This window comes from Gracilinanus agilis, chromosome 1 (genome assembly GCF_016433145.1).
Source record: "Gracilinanus agilis isolate LMUSP501 chromosome 1, AgileGrace, whole genome shotgun sequence".
In the NCBI taxonomy this organism is placed as follows: Eukaryota; Metazoa; Chordata; class Mammalia; order Didelphimorphia; family Didelphidae; genus Gracilinanus; species Gracilinanus agilis.
Window position 1 is genome coordinate 91,845,290 of NC_058130.1, and position 19,468 is coordinate 91,864,757.

At 44.3% G+C, this 19,468-nt stretch overlaps 2 protein-coding genes across 3 annotated transcripts in view; both read left to right on the plus strand.

The window, feature by feature from the left end:
* USP4 (ubiquitin specific peptidase 4) overlaps positions 1-10,121 on the plus strand; it is a 73,783-nt gene extending 63,662 nt beyond the window's left edge. For both annotated transcript variants that reach the window (XM_044678794.1, XM_044678867.1), the window contains 4 exons: positions 882-1,031; positions 5,995-6,098; positions 7,099-7,187; positions 7,544-10,121. In XM_044678794.1, the coding sequence (XP_044534729.1) occupies positions 882-1,031; positions 5,995-6,098; positions 7,099-7,187; positions 7,544-7,705 (505 nt within the window). In that variant the 3' untranslated portion in view covers positions 7,706-10,121. The remainder of the gene's footprint in view (positions 1-881; positions 1,032-5,994; positions 6,099-7,098; positions 7,188-7,543) is intronic.
* Positions 10,122-13,641: 3,520 nt separating this feature from the next.
* Positions 13,642-19,030, plus strand: C1H3orf62 (chromosome 1 C3orf62 homolog). Its single transcript, XM_044656956.1, has 3 exons — positions 13,642-14,254; positions 15,540-15,631; positions 17,975-19,030. Exons 1-3 carry the CDS (start codon positions 13,848-13,850, stop codon positions 18,238-18,240), a joined length of 765 nt encoding a protein of 254 aa, XP_044512891.1. The 5' UTR covers positions 13,642-13,847; the 3' UTR covers positions 18,241-19,030.
* Positions 19,031-19,468: the final 438 nt, after the last annotated feature.

Genomic DNA, 19,468 nt, shown 5'->3' on the forward strand with positions numbered 1-19,468 from the left:
TTACTTTAATTTCTTTCTCCCCTTTTCCCACCTATCTTATTTGATTTTTGAATTCCTCTTTGAATTCTTCCAGTGCCTGAGGCCAGTTCCCATTTTCCTTTTGTGTCTTGCTCTTTATCCCCATAGAAGTTTTCTATGGTTAGGTGCTTCTTTTTTTGCTCATTTTCCCAACCTTTTTTGCCTGAAGACTGGGAGTTCTAAAAGCTACTTTTTCTGTCTCCTCTATCACTGGTTCAAAGGATTCAGCACTCAGGAGTTATTTTGCCCTGGGTTTAAGGGCTTCACAACAGGCTTGAAAAGGCCAAGTTCAAGAATTCAAGCCTTTTTCTTGTTTTCTATCTTGGTGTGGAGATTTTAAGATTTGCTCCATCTAAGCCACCATCTTCCCAGAATTCCCCGGAGTTTCAGATTTCACTACTACTAAGCTGTCGTCTTATCCGCCCTCTTCAATGAACTATTGAAGGCACTTTTTCTTTTACACTTTTACATTGGGTAAGATAAATACCAGTCTGAAATTAAATACCTGGCAAGTAATGTTTTCTGTGTTAATTGGTCATGTTTTCCAGAGTTGGAAATAGTAAAATTGGTATTCTTCACATGACACTTAAAGTAATGCTATAGAGATAACTTGGTTCTGGAGCAGAGAAGAGTTACTTTAGCTATTACTTGAAATTCTGTGGTATGTATATGGAGTAGACATGGTGAATGTTTTGAGGTTCTCATGAGGCAGATGTGGATGTGGGGCACCAGGGACTTTCACTGTTATAAAGAAAAGGTTGTGCCTCTGGTAGTAACAGTTTTCTGAGTGCTTTCCTGAGCCATTTTGGTTCTGTAGTCATCAAGTGAGGTCACTTAAATGAACCTATTTATTTTCTCTTCAGGTATTGTCCTAACTGTAAGAAACATCAACAGGCCACGAAGAAATTTGACTTGTGGTCCTTGCCAAAGGTATTGGTGGTTCACCTCAAGCGATTTTCATACAACAGATACTGGAGAGATAAACTTGACACTGTGGTTGAATTTCCAATAAGGTAGGATTCTGAAACGTATATCAAGTAGAATTATAGTCAGATAGGAAATCCTTCAGCAATGCTACTGCATAATGGATTTGAGCCCCAAAATGTTACCATTGTATGGCCTAGGATTAGAAACAACCATTTTATTTTTGTGTAAAGGTGTCTTTCACTGTGACTATGATTGAATCATAGTTTAACCTGTCATTAGAGAATCCCTGTATGTAGGAAATTATTGAACATTTTTTTTTCTCTTTCCTTTTCTTCCTTTTTAAAAATGACTCTTACCTTCTGTTTTAGAATTGGTGGTAGGTATTGGTTCTGCAGAAGAGCAGCTGTAAGGACTAGGCAGTTAGAATTAAATTACTTGTCCAGGGTCACACAGCTAGGGAATATCAAGCCATATTTGAACCTAGGACCTCCTGTCTCCAAGCCTGACTCTCTATCCACTGAACCACCTAGCTGCCCCCTCTACTATTTCTTTTTGGTTAGTACAAGTAGAGTAGAATACCTGAAGCAAGGAAAGTACACCTGACTGAGAAACTGAGTTTTGAGCCCAGGTTTCTAGTCCCATTCTTTTTATTCTGACTCACCATAATATTAATCACATCACATTTATCTAGCAATTGAAAATTTATAAAGCATTCTTTATCACAGTTCTGTGTAGGGAGTTAGTATGAGTACTTTACCTCCATTTTACAGATGTGGAAACCAAAATAAAAAAAAAGAAATAATTTTTTCGTAGTCACATCTAGTAAACGTCAGAGCTAGAAGTTGAACCTAGATCTACTGAGATACCAGTATGGAAAGTTTACTAACTTTAGGTTCATAGTTCCAAATTCCTTTCCGGAATGATTGTATTAGTCTGCAGCTCCAACAGAATACATGTATGTGCCTGTTTTCCTAAAACCCTTTCAGTATTTATCATTTTCCTTATTTTTTTTTTGACATCTTTGACAACCTAATGGTTGTGAAATGGAATCTCCAAGTTGCTTTAATTTATTTTTATCAAATAGTTATTTGGAGCATTTTTTTATGCTAATATCTTGAATTTCTTTTTTTTTTAAGCTTCATTCATATCATTTAATTCTTTATCTGTTGAGGAATGGCACTTATTCTGAATAATTTCAATCCATTGGATCTGAGATGTTTTAAAATTTAATTTTTATTCTGAGCTGAAAGCACCAAAAAAGGAACCTTTTCTTATAGACAACAGAGAACAAGAAGAGCATGGTATATGGATCTCCATTTTAAATGATGATTTAAAAAATGAAATATATAATAAAATCCAGACATTGCTTTAAAATTGTCCTACTTGCCTGTGGTTTCTTCTGAATTTCTCTTCTAAGCATTTTTAAAAAACTCTTACCTTCTGTCTTAGTATCAATTATAAGACAGAAGGGCAAGCAGCAAGGGCTAGGCAGTTGGGGTCAAGTGACTTACCCAGGGTCACACAGTGAGGAAATGTCTGATTCCAGATTTCTCTGCATTTAAAAATGTTCTTTGTCCCCCTTTTTTTCATCACTATTGATTTATTAAACACTCCCAGCCCCTCCCCATCATTAAAAAACAAGAAAAGTAGAGGAAAAACGCACATCTTGTAGCAAATAAGAAGAGTCAAGCAAAACAAATCCACATAGTGGCCATTTACGAAAATGTCTCATTCTACATCTTGAGTCCTTCATTTTTCTCAGATAACTGAGACTGATAGTGTGCTTCATCATTATTCTGGAAAAATACTTGATCATTATTTTAATTAGAATTCTCAAGTCTTTCGGAGTTGTTTTCCTTAACAATGTTGTTGTCCTTGTATAACTAGTTCTCCTAGTTCTGCTCACTTTACCTTGAATCAGTTAATACTACCCAGGATTTTCTGAAGTTGTCTTTTTCTTCATTTCATAACAGTATTATTTTCATTCATTTATTTACTGGAATCTAAATCCATTCCCCAGTTTGATGAGCATTGCCTTAGATTCTCATTCTTTTCTTTTTCTCTGTTTAATTCTCCCTTTAGGATCAAGTTTGTTTTGCCTGTGCCTATATTTCTTCTTCTGAACTATCTTCCTTCCTAACATCTCCCCCTTAACTCTCACTATTTTATCTCTGCTTGTTTCCCTGTTGAATTTGATGTATTTCTATACCTAACTTTGTCTATATATGTGTGTTTTCAACCATTATCCATTTCACATAAGAGCAAGGTTTATCTGAATCCCACATTCTCCCACCTCTTCTTCTATCTTTGTATACTCTTCACCCCAGTTATGAAAAAGAGCAAATTCCACCCTCTTCTTCCTCCTTTCTACATTGGTTTATCTACTTTATTCTTTCTTTTCATTTCACTCTTAAAACTGTCTACAGAAGGAATCCACCCCAAGGTTTTCTCATTTTAAAATTCCCTTAAAATTCATAGAAGACATTTAGTCATTGAAGAATACTTGTATTTTTTCCCCTTATTTGAATATTAGCACTACATAGCCCCTTCCAATTGCTCAGATGAATTCACCCTTCTTGATTTCTTGTTGGATTTCAAAGTTTCTGCTAGGCACTAGTCTTTTCATCACAAATATTTGAAAGTCCTCTGTTCCATTAAAGATACATTCCTCCCCCCCCCCCCCACACACACACACACACACACTTTAAGGCTTCTGGTCATTTATGTGTTATAAGTTATTCTTGGTTTTAAGCCTATTATTGTTGTGTTTTTCTTTGTTTTTTTAGGTAGCCCATTCCGATTTAGAGTAGTTTTGTTATTTTGAATTTTGTGATTGTTCCCCCTAGTTATACCTTAAAACAATTTTATTTATATCTATCTATGCACACACGCACACATATGCATGTGTGTATGTATTTTTTTTCTTTAATTTTGAGTTAGAAATTCTTTCCTTCTGTTCCATCCTCTCTCCTTCCCCCTTCCTGAGATGGTAAAAAGTCTGATCAGTTAGATTTTACATGTGCAGTCATGTAAAACATTTTTTCATATTAGTCATTTTATGGAAGAGATCTCAAACCAAAAAAGGAGAAGAAAAAAAAATGAAACAGAGTATGTTTTAATCAGCATTTAGACTCCATCAACTCTTTCTCTGGAGGTGGATATTTTTCATCATGAATTTTTGGGATCATTTTGGTCACTATATTTCTGAGAATAGCGAGATCATTCACAGTTGTTGGTCATACAATTGCTGTCACTATGTACAGTATTGTTCTGTTTCTCACTTCACTTTGCATCAGGTCATGTAAGTCTTTCCATAAGTCTATTGCAGTTATTATCTTTTCAGTTGTGTCCAACTCTTCATTTCCCCTGACTATACTTTTTTGCTTTATGGAACATTGTATTCCAAGATCTTTTTTTTTTTTTTTTAAAGTAGCTATCAGGTCTTGTGTGATCCTGCTTGTGGTTCCTTGTTTCTTGGAAGTACTTTCCAGATGTACCTGGTAATTTTTTCTTTGATATGGTAGCTCTAGATTTTGGCTATGACGTTCCTGGAACTTTTCCTTTTGGAATTCCTTTCAGCTGAGTTTGGTTTTCTTAGTTCCTAGGGAATCCATTGATTATTACATTTTATCTCTTTGACTTGTTTTCCAAGTCATTTGTTGATAGCAGGTATCTTATATTTTCCTGTATTTTTTCAGCATTTTTATTTTTATTTTCTAATATTTTTTGCTTTTCGTGGAGGTAGTGATTTCTCTTTGGACTATTCTTATTTTCAGAGAGGCTGTTACTTGGACAAAGTTATCACTTTCTTCTTCCAGTTCTTTCCTCCAGAGTTTGTATTTCATTGTTTATATTTTGCTTCATTTCTTTTAGGTATTCTTATTGTCCATTCAGAAAATCCAGTTTTTCCTTTGAGGATCTGCTTATAGTTATCTACTTGCTCTTTTTTTTTTTTTTTTGAGAATCCCTATAAATGTAATAATTTGTAATAGTGATAAAACACCAGTTGTGTGATCCTGGGTAAATCATTTTACCCTGACTACCTAGCCCTTACTGCTCTTCTGCCTTGGATTTGATGGAATTCTAAGACAAAATTTGATAAGATGTTTTTGGGTTTGTTTTTTGTTTTTTGTTTTCTTTTTTGCTTTTAATCTCTTTTGATTGACCCATTTCTCAAGCTTTTGTACATGGTACAATCTCTACTCCCTATTGTACTTTTGGGTGAGATAATCATCCTTGCTTGATTTTCCCCTTGGTTCCTGCACTGACTTTCTCCTGGGTTTAGACCCCTCTGGATCTTTGAGATTCAGTGTTGTGGTTCTTCAGGACACTCTATGACATTTTAGACTTTGGAGCCCTTGGCTCTATGGTGGACTAATCTGAGTGCTGTCATACTCTCCTGGTTGCTGTTTCTCCCTAAGCTTTCCAAGGATTGACATTCTTGCTGCCTTTTCCCACAGAGCCACATAGGCCACACATGTCTGGCTCGTTTCTCATTATGCAAAGAGATGTCTGGTTTCTTTGCTTGTGGTAGCACTGGCTTTGCTAGTGGCTCCTTTCCTAATTTCTTGTCAGCTTCTTGCTTATTTTTTAAAGTGTAGTTCTTTGGTAGAAGAAGTTACTGTAGTTGAATTTCAAGATTTTATTAGAGGGATATACATGGAAGCAGGATAATCCACTTCCCTTCAAACAGCCATTTTGGTCAGTTAGGACTTTTTTGTGTGTTTTTTTTCCTCCCAGCTTTGTTTCCCTTCTGATTTTAACTGACTGTTTTTGTTTAAAACATTTAAAAGTTTTTTGGTAGTCAAAATTGCCTGTTTTTTATTCTGTGATTCTTTCTGTCTGTATCCCTTTTTTGGACATGAAGTCTTCCCTTCTCTATAAATCTGAAAGGTAATTTATTCTTCACTCTTCTAATTTGTTTATGATGTAACCTTTCATATTTGAAGCTTGGTATATGGTGAAATCTTGAGATATAGATATCTAATACCGTACCAAATTTTATCTGTAATTTCACATACTTATGGGATGCCTTATGATTGTGTTCAGAGACCTGCATATGTCTGAGTTTGTCTGTGACCCAGCAGCTGGCCCTTATGTCTATGACCTCATTGCTGTATCCAATCATTATGGAGCCATGGGTGTGGGTCACTGTAAGTACCAAATTCCATGTCATTCTCAATTTTTCAGTTTCATTCTTTCAGCAAGTTTTAATTGAACACTCCCTATGTGCATGTGCTATTATAGGTGTTCTGTGGGTTACAATGAATATTACATAATTTCTACCTTCCATACCTTATAGTCAAATTGTACCAACAGGGTGTGTGTACCCACTCATTTGCACACCTTCACAGAAGCAGATAGAGTACTAGGCTAAGTGCCAGATGAAGTCCAGCAATACATGCTGTAAGAGTACAGAGGAAGGAGAGATGGCTTTCAGCTAGGGTAATTAAGTGAGGCTCAGCTTCACAAAGGAGTTGAATACTGAACTGGCAGGAATTCAATAGAGAAATGAGAGGGCATCTAAGGCAGGGAAAACAGCATTAATAAAAGAATGGAGACAGAAAAGAACAAGGAATTTTGCAGTTTGATTAAATCACAGAGAGTTGGTTTAGAGAAATATAGTGAAAGATATGGTTTGAGAGAGGCTAAGTCAAATCTGTATAGCTTAGAAAGATTAATCTGGTTGGTATGTAGTTGGAGGTAAGGATAGCAGGTAATGTTTTTAGTTCATTTGTGAACTATAGTTTTTAGGAACCTGATCTGGTGTTAATAGAATAGACATCATTATCTCTTAAGTGGGATCCTGAAGTACCATTATTTTACTTGCCCTGAAAAATGAGCTTTTGGCCCTTGCCTATGGGGCCTGCCAGTCTTAAATATTGCTCATGCTGTGCAGGCTATAGCTTGTTACTGCCTGTCTTTGTGGGATTGATTTCCAGATATCAGACAAGCTCCATTGCTTGCTTATATACTTGAAGCTAAATCTTCATGGATAAATAAATTTGGAATTTGTTCATATTACATCATAGACTCTGGTTGACTGTGTATCTCAGTAACAATTTCATGCTTTTTGAAAAAGTATTGTAGTGATTAATTTAGCACAGGTACCATCTTTAGTAATTGTCAATCTCTTCTTGCCTAACTTGACAGATACTGCATATGCAAAAAACAAACTAAACGGCAAATGGTATTACTTTGATGATAGTAATGTATCCCTGGCCTCTGAGGATCAAATAGTGGTGAGTAATTTTGAGTGGGTTCAAGTCACCAAATTCCTGCAATCATCAATGAATTAAAGCTGGAAAATTGTGAAAAAAGGGTATCAATTAGGGGTGCCACCTTGAGAGGAATTGAGAAGTACCTGTGATAAGAAAAGTGGGTCTATGCCTCAGAGCCATTAAATTAACCTGATTGGAGGATCCCTCTACTTGTGATGTCTTACATCCTGAGCAGTGACAGCACAGATTCAAAAAATCTGTTGTAGACACACGAAATGAGGAGAAAAATTCCCTTTAGTTGCTACCATGCAAAACTGTAGTCAAGAGGTTTTCCAGACTTTATTAATCCTATCAGATTGACTCTTCTTATTTTGCAGACAAAAGCAGCATATGTGTTGTTTTACCAGCGTCGGGATGATGAGTTTTATAAGGCACCCTCCCTCCCAGGTTTCCCTGGTCCCTCGGATGCAGGGAAGAAAGGAAAGCGCTCCCAGGAGGGGCTGGAGGAGGATGACTTGTATAGCATGGATACCAACTGAAACTGCCTAAAGTCGGCCACTACCTTAAAGAGGACCATTTTGACACATCTGGAACATCTCTTGCACTCTAAAAGCTGCCAGATGTACAGACTGCCATTCAATAAGGGAAATTCCTTTTTTATGGAACAGAAGAGAAAAAAAAAGACCCTGTTTGCTCATGAAGGGTTATGTTGAGAGGCTGAATTATTATTATTATTTTTAAATACAAGTTGTGGGAAAGTTCTGTAAACACCTGTGATGCTACAGAACTAGGGGTCAACAGGGTAAAGGGCTGCAAGGCTGGAAGAGTCACACATGATTTGGAGAGTGGAATTGGGGGTGCAGAAAGATGAGAAAGCATGCTGCTGAGGGGAGAGGAAAATTTCTCCAGGAAAATCTCTGAAATAGCTCTTCTTGGTGCACACAAATGATTGTTGGCAGTAGTGGGCCCTCTGTATTGATTAGAATAGATTCTCTTCCAGAGTTCCTAGAGCTCCACTTTTCCATTTCTCTTTGCCAGCTGCCCTTGTAGCCTCTCCCACAGGAAACCCACCCCCAAAGTGAAATTGGGCACTTTTTGATCACTTATACCTTGACACAGATTTACTTGAAAAATTCCTCCCCTTTCCCTTAAAGAAAACATTTATTTTGATTTCTGATTCTGGATGCCTCTGATATTTCCAGAACAAAATTACTTGAATGCAACTGCTTTCTCAATAAGTATAGATTTTAAATGTATTTGAATCCCCTATCCTCTCCCCAAGTGTGGGATATATTTAGATGCAGATGACTACTGTATTCAGTGATGAATTGAAACATTTTGGTTCTTATATTCAGCTGGATTTTTTATTGGCTAGAGCTAAAAACTGGCTCCCCATCTTAAGGCTGCAGGGGACTTAGTTTTCTTAGTCTTCTTTCCCTGGAGACATTAATTTTTGTTAATGTTTCCTCTGTGTTCACCTCTAGGGCCTACAACTAAGAATTCCTTGTCATTTGCATCAACACTGCATTTGGTAAAAACTAAAGTTAGTTCCCTGCCAATCTACTTTCCATTCTGGTTGCATAGCTGAAGGGGACAGGAAACACATTTATTTCCCTACTTTATTCCTTTCTGACAGATTCTTCTGTTTTGGAAAGGTGTGGAGGGGAAGGGAAGGGAAGTAGTTTTCTCTGATAAACTGAAAGTCTCCCCCTTTTACTCTTAACTTGGGATTATTTGAGGCATTCTTTTCCTCTTTTCTGGTCTTCTTTCCCTGATCTCTGAATTTTCAGGCCTGCCATTTGGTGTCATTGTTGTCATTTTTCATTGACTTCAATTAGTAAACCCTTTTTGAAGAAGCTGCCAGAAAACAGTAACTGTGGATACCATTTTATTTTCCACCTTTAGTGGCAAAGACACCATATACCTTCTTGAACACAGACTCTGGTTTCTAGGTTTTTAAATGGAATGCCAAAGGTCTTGTCTTTTACTAACAAAAACCTGTCAGCATTCTTGAAATTAACCCCTAATGTGACTTTACTTCTAGTTCACAGACTTTTTTCTCCTTCCTCCCCTTTAAAAAAAAATGCCCCTACCCAATGCCACTGCCTTGTTCTTGTGCCTAGGACTGCCCATTTTGGCTTTTGTCTGCTGACATCACTAGTTCTGGCCCTGGCTGCCTTTTCCCCCAACTATGCCAGATCAGGAGCTGGTCCCCTGGATAAAAACTATAAAAAGAACCTATGCCCAGGGAATGAATTTGGTTTTCTGCTGTTGTAGAGTAAGATGAATGTGGACCAATCCTGATCCTACTTGCTAGATAACTAGAGCCTGCTCTTACCTCTAGGCCTTTGACACTTCCCACCTAATAAATGGAAGGTGGCCTGCAAATGTGTATTTTCCTGGTGAGCTGTGATTGGCTCCCTGGTGGTAGATGAAACCTTCCTCTTCCCAATAACCAGCAAGCTTTGCCCAAGACCTTGTCTCCAACCCTTCATTCACTATTTCAAAGCACTGAAATTGTAGTTTATTTAGCTCACGATTGCTTTTGGTGTATTTGCATTGTAGACCACATTCCCCGTGTTCAGGAGTGGGCTGCCCCGCCTTGAGCCCGCTGATCCCACCTGCCTGCCCCGCAGCCATGGCCAAGTCCAAAACAAAACATGCCTCTGCCGTTACTGGGCCATTTCGCTGTAAAGGAAATGCCCCACGGCCTGTTGTTCTTCCAGTGAAATTGGCAATGTGACCGCGCCACGGTGGTGAAACAAATGAGCTTTCTCCTCAGGGCCCTGAATCCTAATGGAACACAATGTAGCCAGGGGGGCGGCCGGAGCCCTTCCCTTCCTGCCTCGGCTGGGCCGGGGTCTCTGGCAGCTCGAGACCCCTCAGGACCAGGCTGCCCGCCTCCAACACTGGGTTTTTAATGCTAGAAAGAATAAAGCGAATGGTTTGCACTAAGCCAGCGTGGCGTCCTGTGCTGGGGCCGGGGCGGGCCCAGGGGGCGCACCCAGTTCGCGCGCAGTCTCGCGCACGCGCACAGAGGCGACGTGGGGGCGGTGGCCGTTGCAGCCGGGGGCGCGCGCGAGCTGCCCGGGCAGGGTGGGGCAGTGCGGGTGAGTGCGGGGGAGGGGGGCTGTTGTGGCGGGAGTCGTGGCTCCGGAGCCCCGACGAGTCTCTCAGTGTTGGTCCCTGCACTGGGGGGCGGGGCTGTCCCTCAGACGGACCATGTTAGGTGTGCTCGGACGTAGGTGTCCGGTGCCCTGCACCCCTGTTGCCCGGGATGGGGGGCTGTTCAGGGCCCGTGGGTCTTCATCCCTCACCTCCTCCCTCCAATCTAGCTGCTGTCGAGGGTAGGCGGCATCCTCCTTCCCCCCGTCCAGGCCCTGCTATCTCTCGGCAGCGGGAGCGCCTTCCACCGCCGCCCTGCTCGGCGGTCAGAGGATGCTGGGCCCAGGGGATTGACGCTCTGCGTTCAGCTAGACCGGGGGTCTCGGCGTGTGCACAGATGGCCCGAGATTTTCATTCACTATGAGAGGGAGGGGTCCTCCCTGGGTCCGCGGGAGGAAGGATGTCCTGATCATAATGGGGATCCTCCGCAGGCTAAGGGGTGTGGGGAGGAAAAGAGTTCGTAGCGGTTTGAATTAGACATGCTGCGTGCGAGATGCATTTGGGACATCCAGAAAGAGACGAGAGTCGGTGGCATGGGCCTGGGAGCCCTCCGCCTAGAGATGGCCTTAGGCTATCCCTAAGGCATGTGTCCCCAGTCAGCCAGGGCAGCCCGTTGTGCTCCTAGAAAGCAGGATTCGTTTACCAGCGCCAGAACCTGCCTGGGTACCCCTCTCCATTCCCCCTCCCTCAGTCTGGTTAGAGAATTCCACACTTAGTTTAATTCCACAAATAGTAGGTCCTCTTTCTGCCCAGGGCACCACGTATATAACTTTTTTGTACGTTGTCTCCTCCGTCAGGGAGCTCTTTGAGAGCAGAGCCAGTTGCCTTTCTTTGGCTCCCTGGCGATTAGCAATGATGTCTATCACGTAGTAATTACTTAATAAATGCTTAGTTAACTGAATGGTGGGTGATGAGGAGACAAAGATGCTTGAAACAGGAGTCCTGCTTCCCAGGCATTTCCAGTCTAAGGGGATCCAGCCTCTACAATTAACTGATCTGAGGAAAAAATAAGATTTATGAAGAGGATCTGTTGAAGCTTTCAGAAATTTGAGGAAAGATCACTTTTAGGAGACAGAGGAGGCAACAGGGAAGGCTTTATGCAAGTAGTTCCTGATTTGGATTTCAAAAGATAACATGGTGGAGAGGGGGGCAGTATTAGTCCAATCATGGGGAGCCTCCAGAAAGCAGGATGAGAAAGGGATTCAGTAGGCCAAGTCTGGCTGGCCTTGAGAATATATGTAATATAATCAATCTGAGGTTGTAGGAGTAAGAGCCAGATTTTGAAGGATGTGGAATACCAGATTCAGAGGCAGGAAGCACAGAAGGCTACAATTTGAGCAAGAAGAGATGAGGCCCTGAATTAGGGTTGCAATAAGGGTGGAGAGAAGGAACTAGCTGTAAAAAAGATATAAGGAGAAGAGAAATGACTAGTCTTTCCTGCCAACTGATTAGATGGTAATGGGGGTGGGGAACTACTTGTTAGGAAAGCTATGAATGTGATTTTTTTTCCAGCATTGGCTGGATTAGACCATCTCTAAGGTTATCTCTGAGATTTTGTGACTGAGTCAGTAAGAGAGAATTTACTGAAAAGGAAAAGGTAAGGGGAATGAGAGGCTTAAGGAAAGATTATTTATGAGAAAAGGTACTTTTGGCCCCTGGATTTTTTTACTTTGAAAAATAGTTTGAGAATTCTTTCCCCAAATTTCAATCTCTGTCTGTCTCTCTCTCTCTCTCTCTCTCCCCCTTACCTTACCTTACCTCACCTTCCCACAATAATGTGTATTGGCTCTAAGGCAGAAGAGCTGTAAGGGCTAGGCAGTGGGGGTCAAGTAACTTGTCCAGGGTCTCTGAGTTCAGATTTGAACCTAGGACCTTCTGTCTCTAGGCTTGGCTCTCCATCCACTGTGCCACCTAGCTTCCCCTCTCCCTTTCTAAATGCTAGATCCCTTACAGCATCTGATCATCTGATTCTTGGCATGGTTGACGGGGTACTAGATATAACATTGCTGTGATGGGAATGCTGGAAGGGATTATTGTATATTAGGACCCAGCAACACTCAGTTTATTGGTGAGTGGAAATGCAGATGGTATGATTTCAAAGGCAATGAATTTCATTTGCTCTAGGGCAAAGATTTATTTCTTTGGTCTAAGGAAGGTTTTGTCTTCTGTTTATAATGAAAACTTTGCTGGGGAAATTTACAAATTTGAAAACTCTTCAGAACAACTCAGTGTGCCTGGATCTGAATGGATCCTAGAGATCTATGTTAGAGAAATCACTGAAGAAGAAAATAATAGTTAATAGCTAGGATTTATATAGTCCTTTAAGATTTGCACAGTACTTTACAAATATTACCTCATTTTATTTTCCCAGCATTTTGGGTGCCATTGTTATCCTCTCCGTTTTACAGAGAAACTAAGGCAGACAGGTTAAATGACTTGCCCAGGATAACAGCTAATAAGCGTCTTGAGATTAGATTTAAACTCAGGTCATTCTGACTTCAAGTCCAGGACTGCATTCTTTGGAGGAAGGATCCTCAAGAGATTTCATTATACCTTGCCCCTGCCGAGTCAGTGTTCCATTTCTGAAAGGCCTTTCTTTCAACTAGTTGTGAATTATGGTCAGAATAATAATCCACATTCATATAGAGCTTTCGTGTTTGCCAAATAGTTCACAGCAACACTGTAAAATGACATCAGAGAAAAAAGTCTTCACCTTGTGTTTAGAGCTATTATTTGTTTATATTTCAAGGAAATATTATTATAACCATTTTACAGATGAGAAAATTTGAGACTGTGAGGAGGTCAGTAACTGGCCCACAATCACACAGCTAGTAAATTTTGGAGGCAGGATTTGAGAAGCTCTGGGACAGGGAAAGAAGGAGTTTGGAGTCCAAGGGCCTCGTTTGAACTCCAGCCCTGCTGCGTGTTCCCCAGAGGAGGCTTCCTTTCCTCATCTGTAAAATGAGGAGGTTTGATTAGGTGGCAGCCATCAGGGCAGTTCCAGATTGTAAGCACATCTTCTGCCTTGTTAGCTGACAACTGAAGAATAAAAGTGTTCTGCTTCTCAGGACGTTAGAGGGAAGAAAAAAATCTTCAAGACCTAAAAGGAGGGTGGGGGGGGAGAGACTGGATTGGGGGTAAGCGGGCCTGGGTTCCAGTCCCGGCCCTCCTGCTTAGAACCCGTGTGACTTGAGAAGGTCACTCAACCTGGGGGGGCGGGGGAGGCCCGATTTGGCTGGGATCAGATAATGACATCATGTATCCGAGGCCTCAGCCTTGAACAGAGAAGCGTTGAGGCACCTTCTTGGTGCCATAAATCATATCTGCAGGCAGTGGTGAAGAACCCTGGGGGCAGCATAGAGTGGGTGCTCAGGGAGACGCAGGTAAGTGGATGCCACCCCAACCCCAACCCCAGGCTTCCAGGAGAGGGCCGAGGGCGGCTGGGACACTGTTTGATAAGGATTTCTTTCCTTTGGCTGTATTCTGTTTTTGACACCCTGGCTATTTTTAGGTGAAATGTCTGAAAAGCTAAGAAGATGCAGAAAGGAGCTGACGGCCGCCATTGACCGTGCTTTCGAAGGCATTAGCCATTCTCAGGAGTGCCCGAGTCAGCAAAAACCAGACTTGGACACATCGCCTTCTTCCTTCACTATTCAGATGAATAAACTTCTTTGCAGGAGATATCCTTCGGCCACGTCCTACGTGGGTCAGTTTGCGCCCGTTTCCTGCGCTCCTGAAAATGAGAACCCTGTCTTTGTGCCAAACCATATCCCAGTAAATGTGAAGCCACATACTTTATGCCCAAAAAGAAAGCCTTTGACCAGCAAGGAAAATGTGTTAATACATTCCTCGATTTTCGTACCTGAAAGGCAGTTTCTGAGAGCCACTGGAGACGGGGAAAGTTGGAGAAAAGAAAGCTTAAGGTGATTTTTAAGTCACTCTTTTAACCATTACATTTTAAGATGTTTCTTATTCCTGGAAGAAAGGGTGGGTGGATGTTGTGGCACAGGCCTGTGATGCCAACTGTTGGGGGCTCCGAGGAGGGCAGATCTCTTGAGTTTTAAGAGCTCGGTTCTGCAGTGGGATGTGCTGATCCGGTGTCCACACTGCCGGGGAGGGCAAGCCAGAGCAGTTTAGAACTTCTGTGTCTATTAGTATGGGGAGTGGACCATGAGATACAATCCCGTGATTTGGTTCCAAGGCAGAAGAGTGGTGACTTGCCCAGGGTCACACAGCTGGGAAGTGTCTGAGGCCAGATTTGAACCTAAGACCTCCCATCTCCAGGCCTGGCTTTCCATCCACTGAGCTACCCAGCTGCCCTCCTCCCCCACCTAGTCTTAAAAAAAAAAAGTAAGTTTGAGTGATTTTTTCATAACGGACACTATTTCTTTTAAACACACAGAGTGAATGCCTTAGAGCCTCGGGAATCTCCAAAGGCAGAGGCTGGAAAGTGTGTGGATGTATGTAACCAAGACCAAACCATTTAGTCTTATCTCTACAGACTATTCAGGGAAAAAAGAAAGAGCAAAGCTTCCTCAAGCTGGCTCTGCTCATTTAGGAGGAGTTGGAAGGCCAGGATGGTTTCACTGTTTTGCCTTTGTAGCCCCAGCCTTGCCCAGGGTCTTGTCCAGAGCAGGCAAATAATAAATATTTGTTGAATTGAACTGAATTTGCTATTCAAGGATCCTAGAAATTGATCTGCTGTGAAAGCCTGACTACCCAGAGGGGTGGTGAGTAGCCAGAAACAAAAAGCTTAGAAAGTGGCTCCGCAAGGCCTATATTTCTCCCAAACTTCCTGCGTCTGGGCTGTTCTTCAGGGCAGTGTCCGGCTCCTGCTAGGCCCACCTTGGCCACCCACACCTGTGTTTTCTGCAGACCCCAAAGTCTCTCTGGTGCCCGCAGGACCGGAGAGACTTTATTCTGCACTCGGCGCCTGCACCACCTCACTGCCGGACTTGGGATGAATCCAGACTCGCTTTCCTACAAGCAGGCCAACGCCTGTGACGCCGACTGGCCTTTCCCGATGCTTTCCCTCCTTTGATTGATTTACCCAGGCTTGCTTCTGTGGAGAGCCTCGCTGACCATTTAAGATCCCCAGAAGGTTTGCTTCGGCCCTCTTTGGTAGCTCCGGTCACCCCCCTCTGGACGTTACTGAACAAGAACCTAAAATATCCCCTTTTTGCCCTCCCCTCCCCTTCCGGGGAACAGGAAAGATGTGGATAGATACCTGAAGGTGGAGGCCAACGTTCCTCTCAACAATTCCAACCAAGAAATCACCAAAGATCTGCTCGACATGATCGGTGAGTGTCTGGCTGTCCAGAGCAGGCAGCCGCCGGCCTAGGAGCCACGGCGGGGGTCAGGAAGGGTGCTGGGGCTGGCTTTAATGGGAGGACTGGAGATAGGCCCTGGGGAGCACGAGAGATGGCGGGGGAGAGGGCGACGGGGCGCCCAAGGAAGGATGTGTTGGGTGACTTTGGAAGGACAGGCCAACATTGCAGTGGGGGGAGATGGGGAACTGGGCAAGAGACGGGCAGGCGAGTGTGACCCGGGGAAAGGGAGGAGGAGGAGAGAGTTTCTGAGGCTGGAGAGGGGGCTCTGGTGCCAGGCTCACATTTGGCCTTCGTGTTGTAGATGGTGGAGAATCACTGATTAATAAATGCTTGTTGACTGACTGACTGGCTGATGGTTTTTAATGAAGGGAAGGACATGACCCAGGATACACTTTCAGAAGACTGTGCTGGTAGCCTGTAGAGGATAGGTTAAAGGAGATAAAACTTTTTACTTCAAAAAAAGGTGGGGGGCATCTGGGTGGCTCAGTGGGTTGAGAGTCAGGCCTAGAGACGGGAGGTCGTAGGTTCAAATTTGACCTCAGACACTTCCCAGCTGTGTGACCCTGGGCAAGTCACTTGACCCCCATTGCCTAGCCCTTACTCCTCTTCTGCCTTGGAGCCACACACAGCCTTGATTCTAAAATGGAAGGGAAGTTTCAAAAAAAGGTTTGGTAGAGATGACAAATGTTCGGTTCTGAAAGGTCAGCACTGGGTTTCTCCTCCCACAAACATGCACGAGACCAGCAAGCTATGGGAACCTCCCAGCACCTGGGATTCCTCTTGGTCCCATCCTTAGTTGTGGCCTGACCCTGGGGAGGACCTGAGAGCCAAGAAATTGAAAGCTAAAAGGGACCCAACGATCCTTTGACAGCTGCGCAAGGAAGGCTCTGAGAGTGGCAGGGGCCGGCCCGGGGAGCAGAGCGGCAGGGCAGGGGCCGGGCCTTCGGCTCCACGTGGCAGGCTCTCTTCTCGCCCCGTGCTGCTGCCCTCACACTCTGCCCCAGGTGCCAGGAAGCCTCTTCCCCTCCTCCCACGGGCACCTCCTTGCTGCCATCTCGTCCACTTTCTCGCCCCACTATGCAGTTGGGGACCTGAAGCCCCAAGTCAGAGATGTTGAGTGACTTGTCCACAGTCACAGTTATTAGTGACAGAGTCAGAATTTGAATCTAGGTCCTCTGATTCCAAACTGAACCGTATCCTATGAACCAAGTATCCTTCTTCAAAAGGAAGGTGATCTTAATTTGAGAAAGGAGGGTGACATTAGTGTTTCCTATCTTATGAGCCTGCGGAGAACACTTGGGGGTCTGTACAGTCTGGTGCTTTGGAGAGAAAGGATCTAGGTTCAAAGCCCACCTTTTCTGCTGACCTGTGTAACAATGGGTTGGAAAAACTAAGTATGACATAGTGGAAAGAGGACTGGCTGGCTCTAGAGCTAAAGAACTGGGTTCGAATCCTGGGCCTGATACGTCCTGCCTGTGTAACCTGGACCGTAGACTCCAGCAAACGTTAAGTGCTTCCTTTGTACAAGGCACCGTGCTTCACATACAAAGATAAAAAATATCTCAAATAAACTCTAGAATTTAGTTTGCTCATCTGTAGGCACTCTAGCCATCTTTGATTCGACACCAGTTCACTTCCCAGAGCTGGATTAGCTCAGCATTCCTCAGACTTCCCCCTCTCGGAGCACCTTCTTTTGGGGAAGAATCTTGTCTGTCCCCTCGTGTGCCTGGGATTGCAGGTGCAAGTCCCCATGAGAAGAGACGATCCATCTCTGAGCTTCCTTCTAACTAAATCTTGTCATCCCGCAAAGCCACCAAGCAGGGGTTCAGGAATGTTTGTGGCGGCGCCATTGTGGAGCCTGAATTCTGCCCTGGGGAGGCAGCTGGGCCAAGGGTGGGGAGAGAGGCCTGCAGAGGGGCTAGAAAGGAGGACCAGAACATCTGGGGCTCAGGGACGTCCCTGGGCCTGTCTCCTCCCCGTCCCTCCAGTTCACAAACAAATGGCTGCTGCTTTTTCTCCAGTGTAGCCTGTTCAGTCGATAGAAATCCATGAAAATGGATCCCACTGACTCAGAGCTGACACGGTCCCCCGTGGGCCCTTTTTCTTGGCCAAGGTAAGGAAGGCCCGTTGACTTTGATGCTGACTGTGATGACTAAAGAATTTGAGTTAAAGATGGAAGCCCGGGGCAAGGATGGCGGGGCCTAGCTCGCCCTCTCACTAGATGATCCAAAGCACGCAGAGCTCTTAGTTGCCCATGAAACATTTCTGAATGCCTAGTGTACACGTTTGAATATGGATTTTCTTATTTTTAAGACCATACAAGCATTCGAACTATTGAAGAATTGGCTGGAAAGCTAGAATTTGAAAATGAGTTAAACCGTGTTTGCAGTCGCTCTGAAGATTCCCCCTTTAAAGAGGAAGTCCTGGCCCTCTTCATGGACGAGAGCCCACACAAGGCCACGGAAGCGGAAGCAAGCTGCCTAAAGCCAACTTTTGATGACCAGAATATCATAGAAACCGTCCTGGATTTGGAAGAGGACTATAATTTGATGACCTCTTTTAAATACCATATTAAGTAAGAAGAGTTCATTTTAGCTTTAGTTTTTTCCCTTGATTTTGGTAGTACTCAGTACTACGGGGAAGGCCGGGGCTCAGGAGTGCCCCCGGGCCTCTGCCAGGCAGCTCTGCCGCCGAGTCCCCGAGCCTTTTCTTCCCCAGACCTTGCCATCCCCGCCCTTCTGCCCCCAGGTTCAGTTTTTATATTTCTTTTTCAGTAGTATTTTTCTTACTCTTGGTTTTGGTTTCTTCAGCCCCTTCCATCTGTTTCCTAATTGATTATAAATCGAGCCAGTGCCCAGGGGGCTGAGAGCCAGCGGCCTCCCAGCTTCCTGCCTCCCCAGCAAGCCTGCGCCCATTTAGGCCCAGAGCATTTGGCGCAGGATGAGGCTTGAGAGCCCCTGTGAGGCCCGGCCTTCCTCTGACAGGAGGCTCCGCTGTGGGCCAAGGAGCCCAGCCTGGCCGTGTGTCTGCCTCTCTGGGCCTAGAGACAAGGGCCCAGAGATCTCAGAACAGGACCCGCGCGGTGTGGTGAGCACCGTGGACGTCCCTCGTCCCTGCGGCTGAGTTTTTTCCTGGCCCCCCCTCATAGCACCGAGAGCCAGGAGGAATGGCCCCCCGAGAAAGGTGGAGTGACTTGCCCCAGGTCACAGAGGTACCGCCAGGGCCTGACCCTGAGCCCAGTTTCCTCCTTTGTTCCATCCTCCTTCCTAGGCTTCCGCCTTCCCCCGCAGGGCTTCCCTCAGTGCCCAAACTCCCACCAGGCCGTCCCTCCGTGTGCAAAAGGAGACAGCCTTTAAGAATAAAAGGATTGCCGAGCCATCGAGGTGGGCTTTCTGAGGCTACAGCTTGGGCGTCTGGTGGGCGGCTTCACGGCTTTCCCCCCTGCATGGGAGCAGCAGAGAGAAGGGGGGGTGGGGAAGGCCTTAGGACAGAGGAAATGGGGAGCCGGCTTTTTTTTTTTTTTTTTTTTTTGGCTTCAGGCCGTTCTCCAGGCCTGTGTATGTGAGCCTGGTGGGGGACGGGGCTGGCGGTCCGCTGGGGAAGGCCTCAAAGAGTGAGGGCCGCAGCCACGATGGCCAGGAGCCAGAGACCCCGGGAGGACAGGCAGGAGGGCAGCTCTTGGGGCCTGGGCCTGACGGGCAGCTCAGCGGCTCTCGGGGGTGGACTTCAGGATGTCTAAAGGCAGATTTGTTCCAGAACTTCAGATAAAGTGCCTGCCTTCCGGCCAGTGTTTCTTCCAGCCTCTCC

Bases quoted from the DNA above. Each gene is read 5' to 3' on its own strand.
- C1H3orf62 (XM_044656956.1), top strand. From the start codon at position 13,848: ATGTCTGAAAAGCTAAGAAGATGCAGAAAGGAGCTGACGGCCGCCATT. The intron at 14,255-15,539 runs GTGATTTTTAAG...TCCGGGGAACAG, and splicing joins TGGAGAAAAGAAAGCTTAAG to GAAAGATGTGGATAGATACC. The intron at 15,632-17,974 runs GTGAGTGTCTGG...CTTATTTTTAAG, and splicing joins AGATCTGCTCGACATGATCG to ACCATACAAGCATTCGAACT.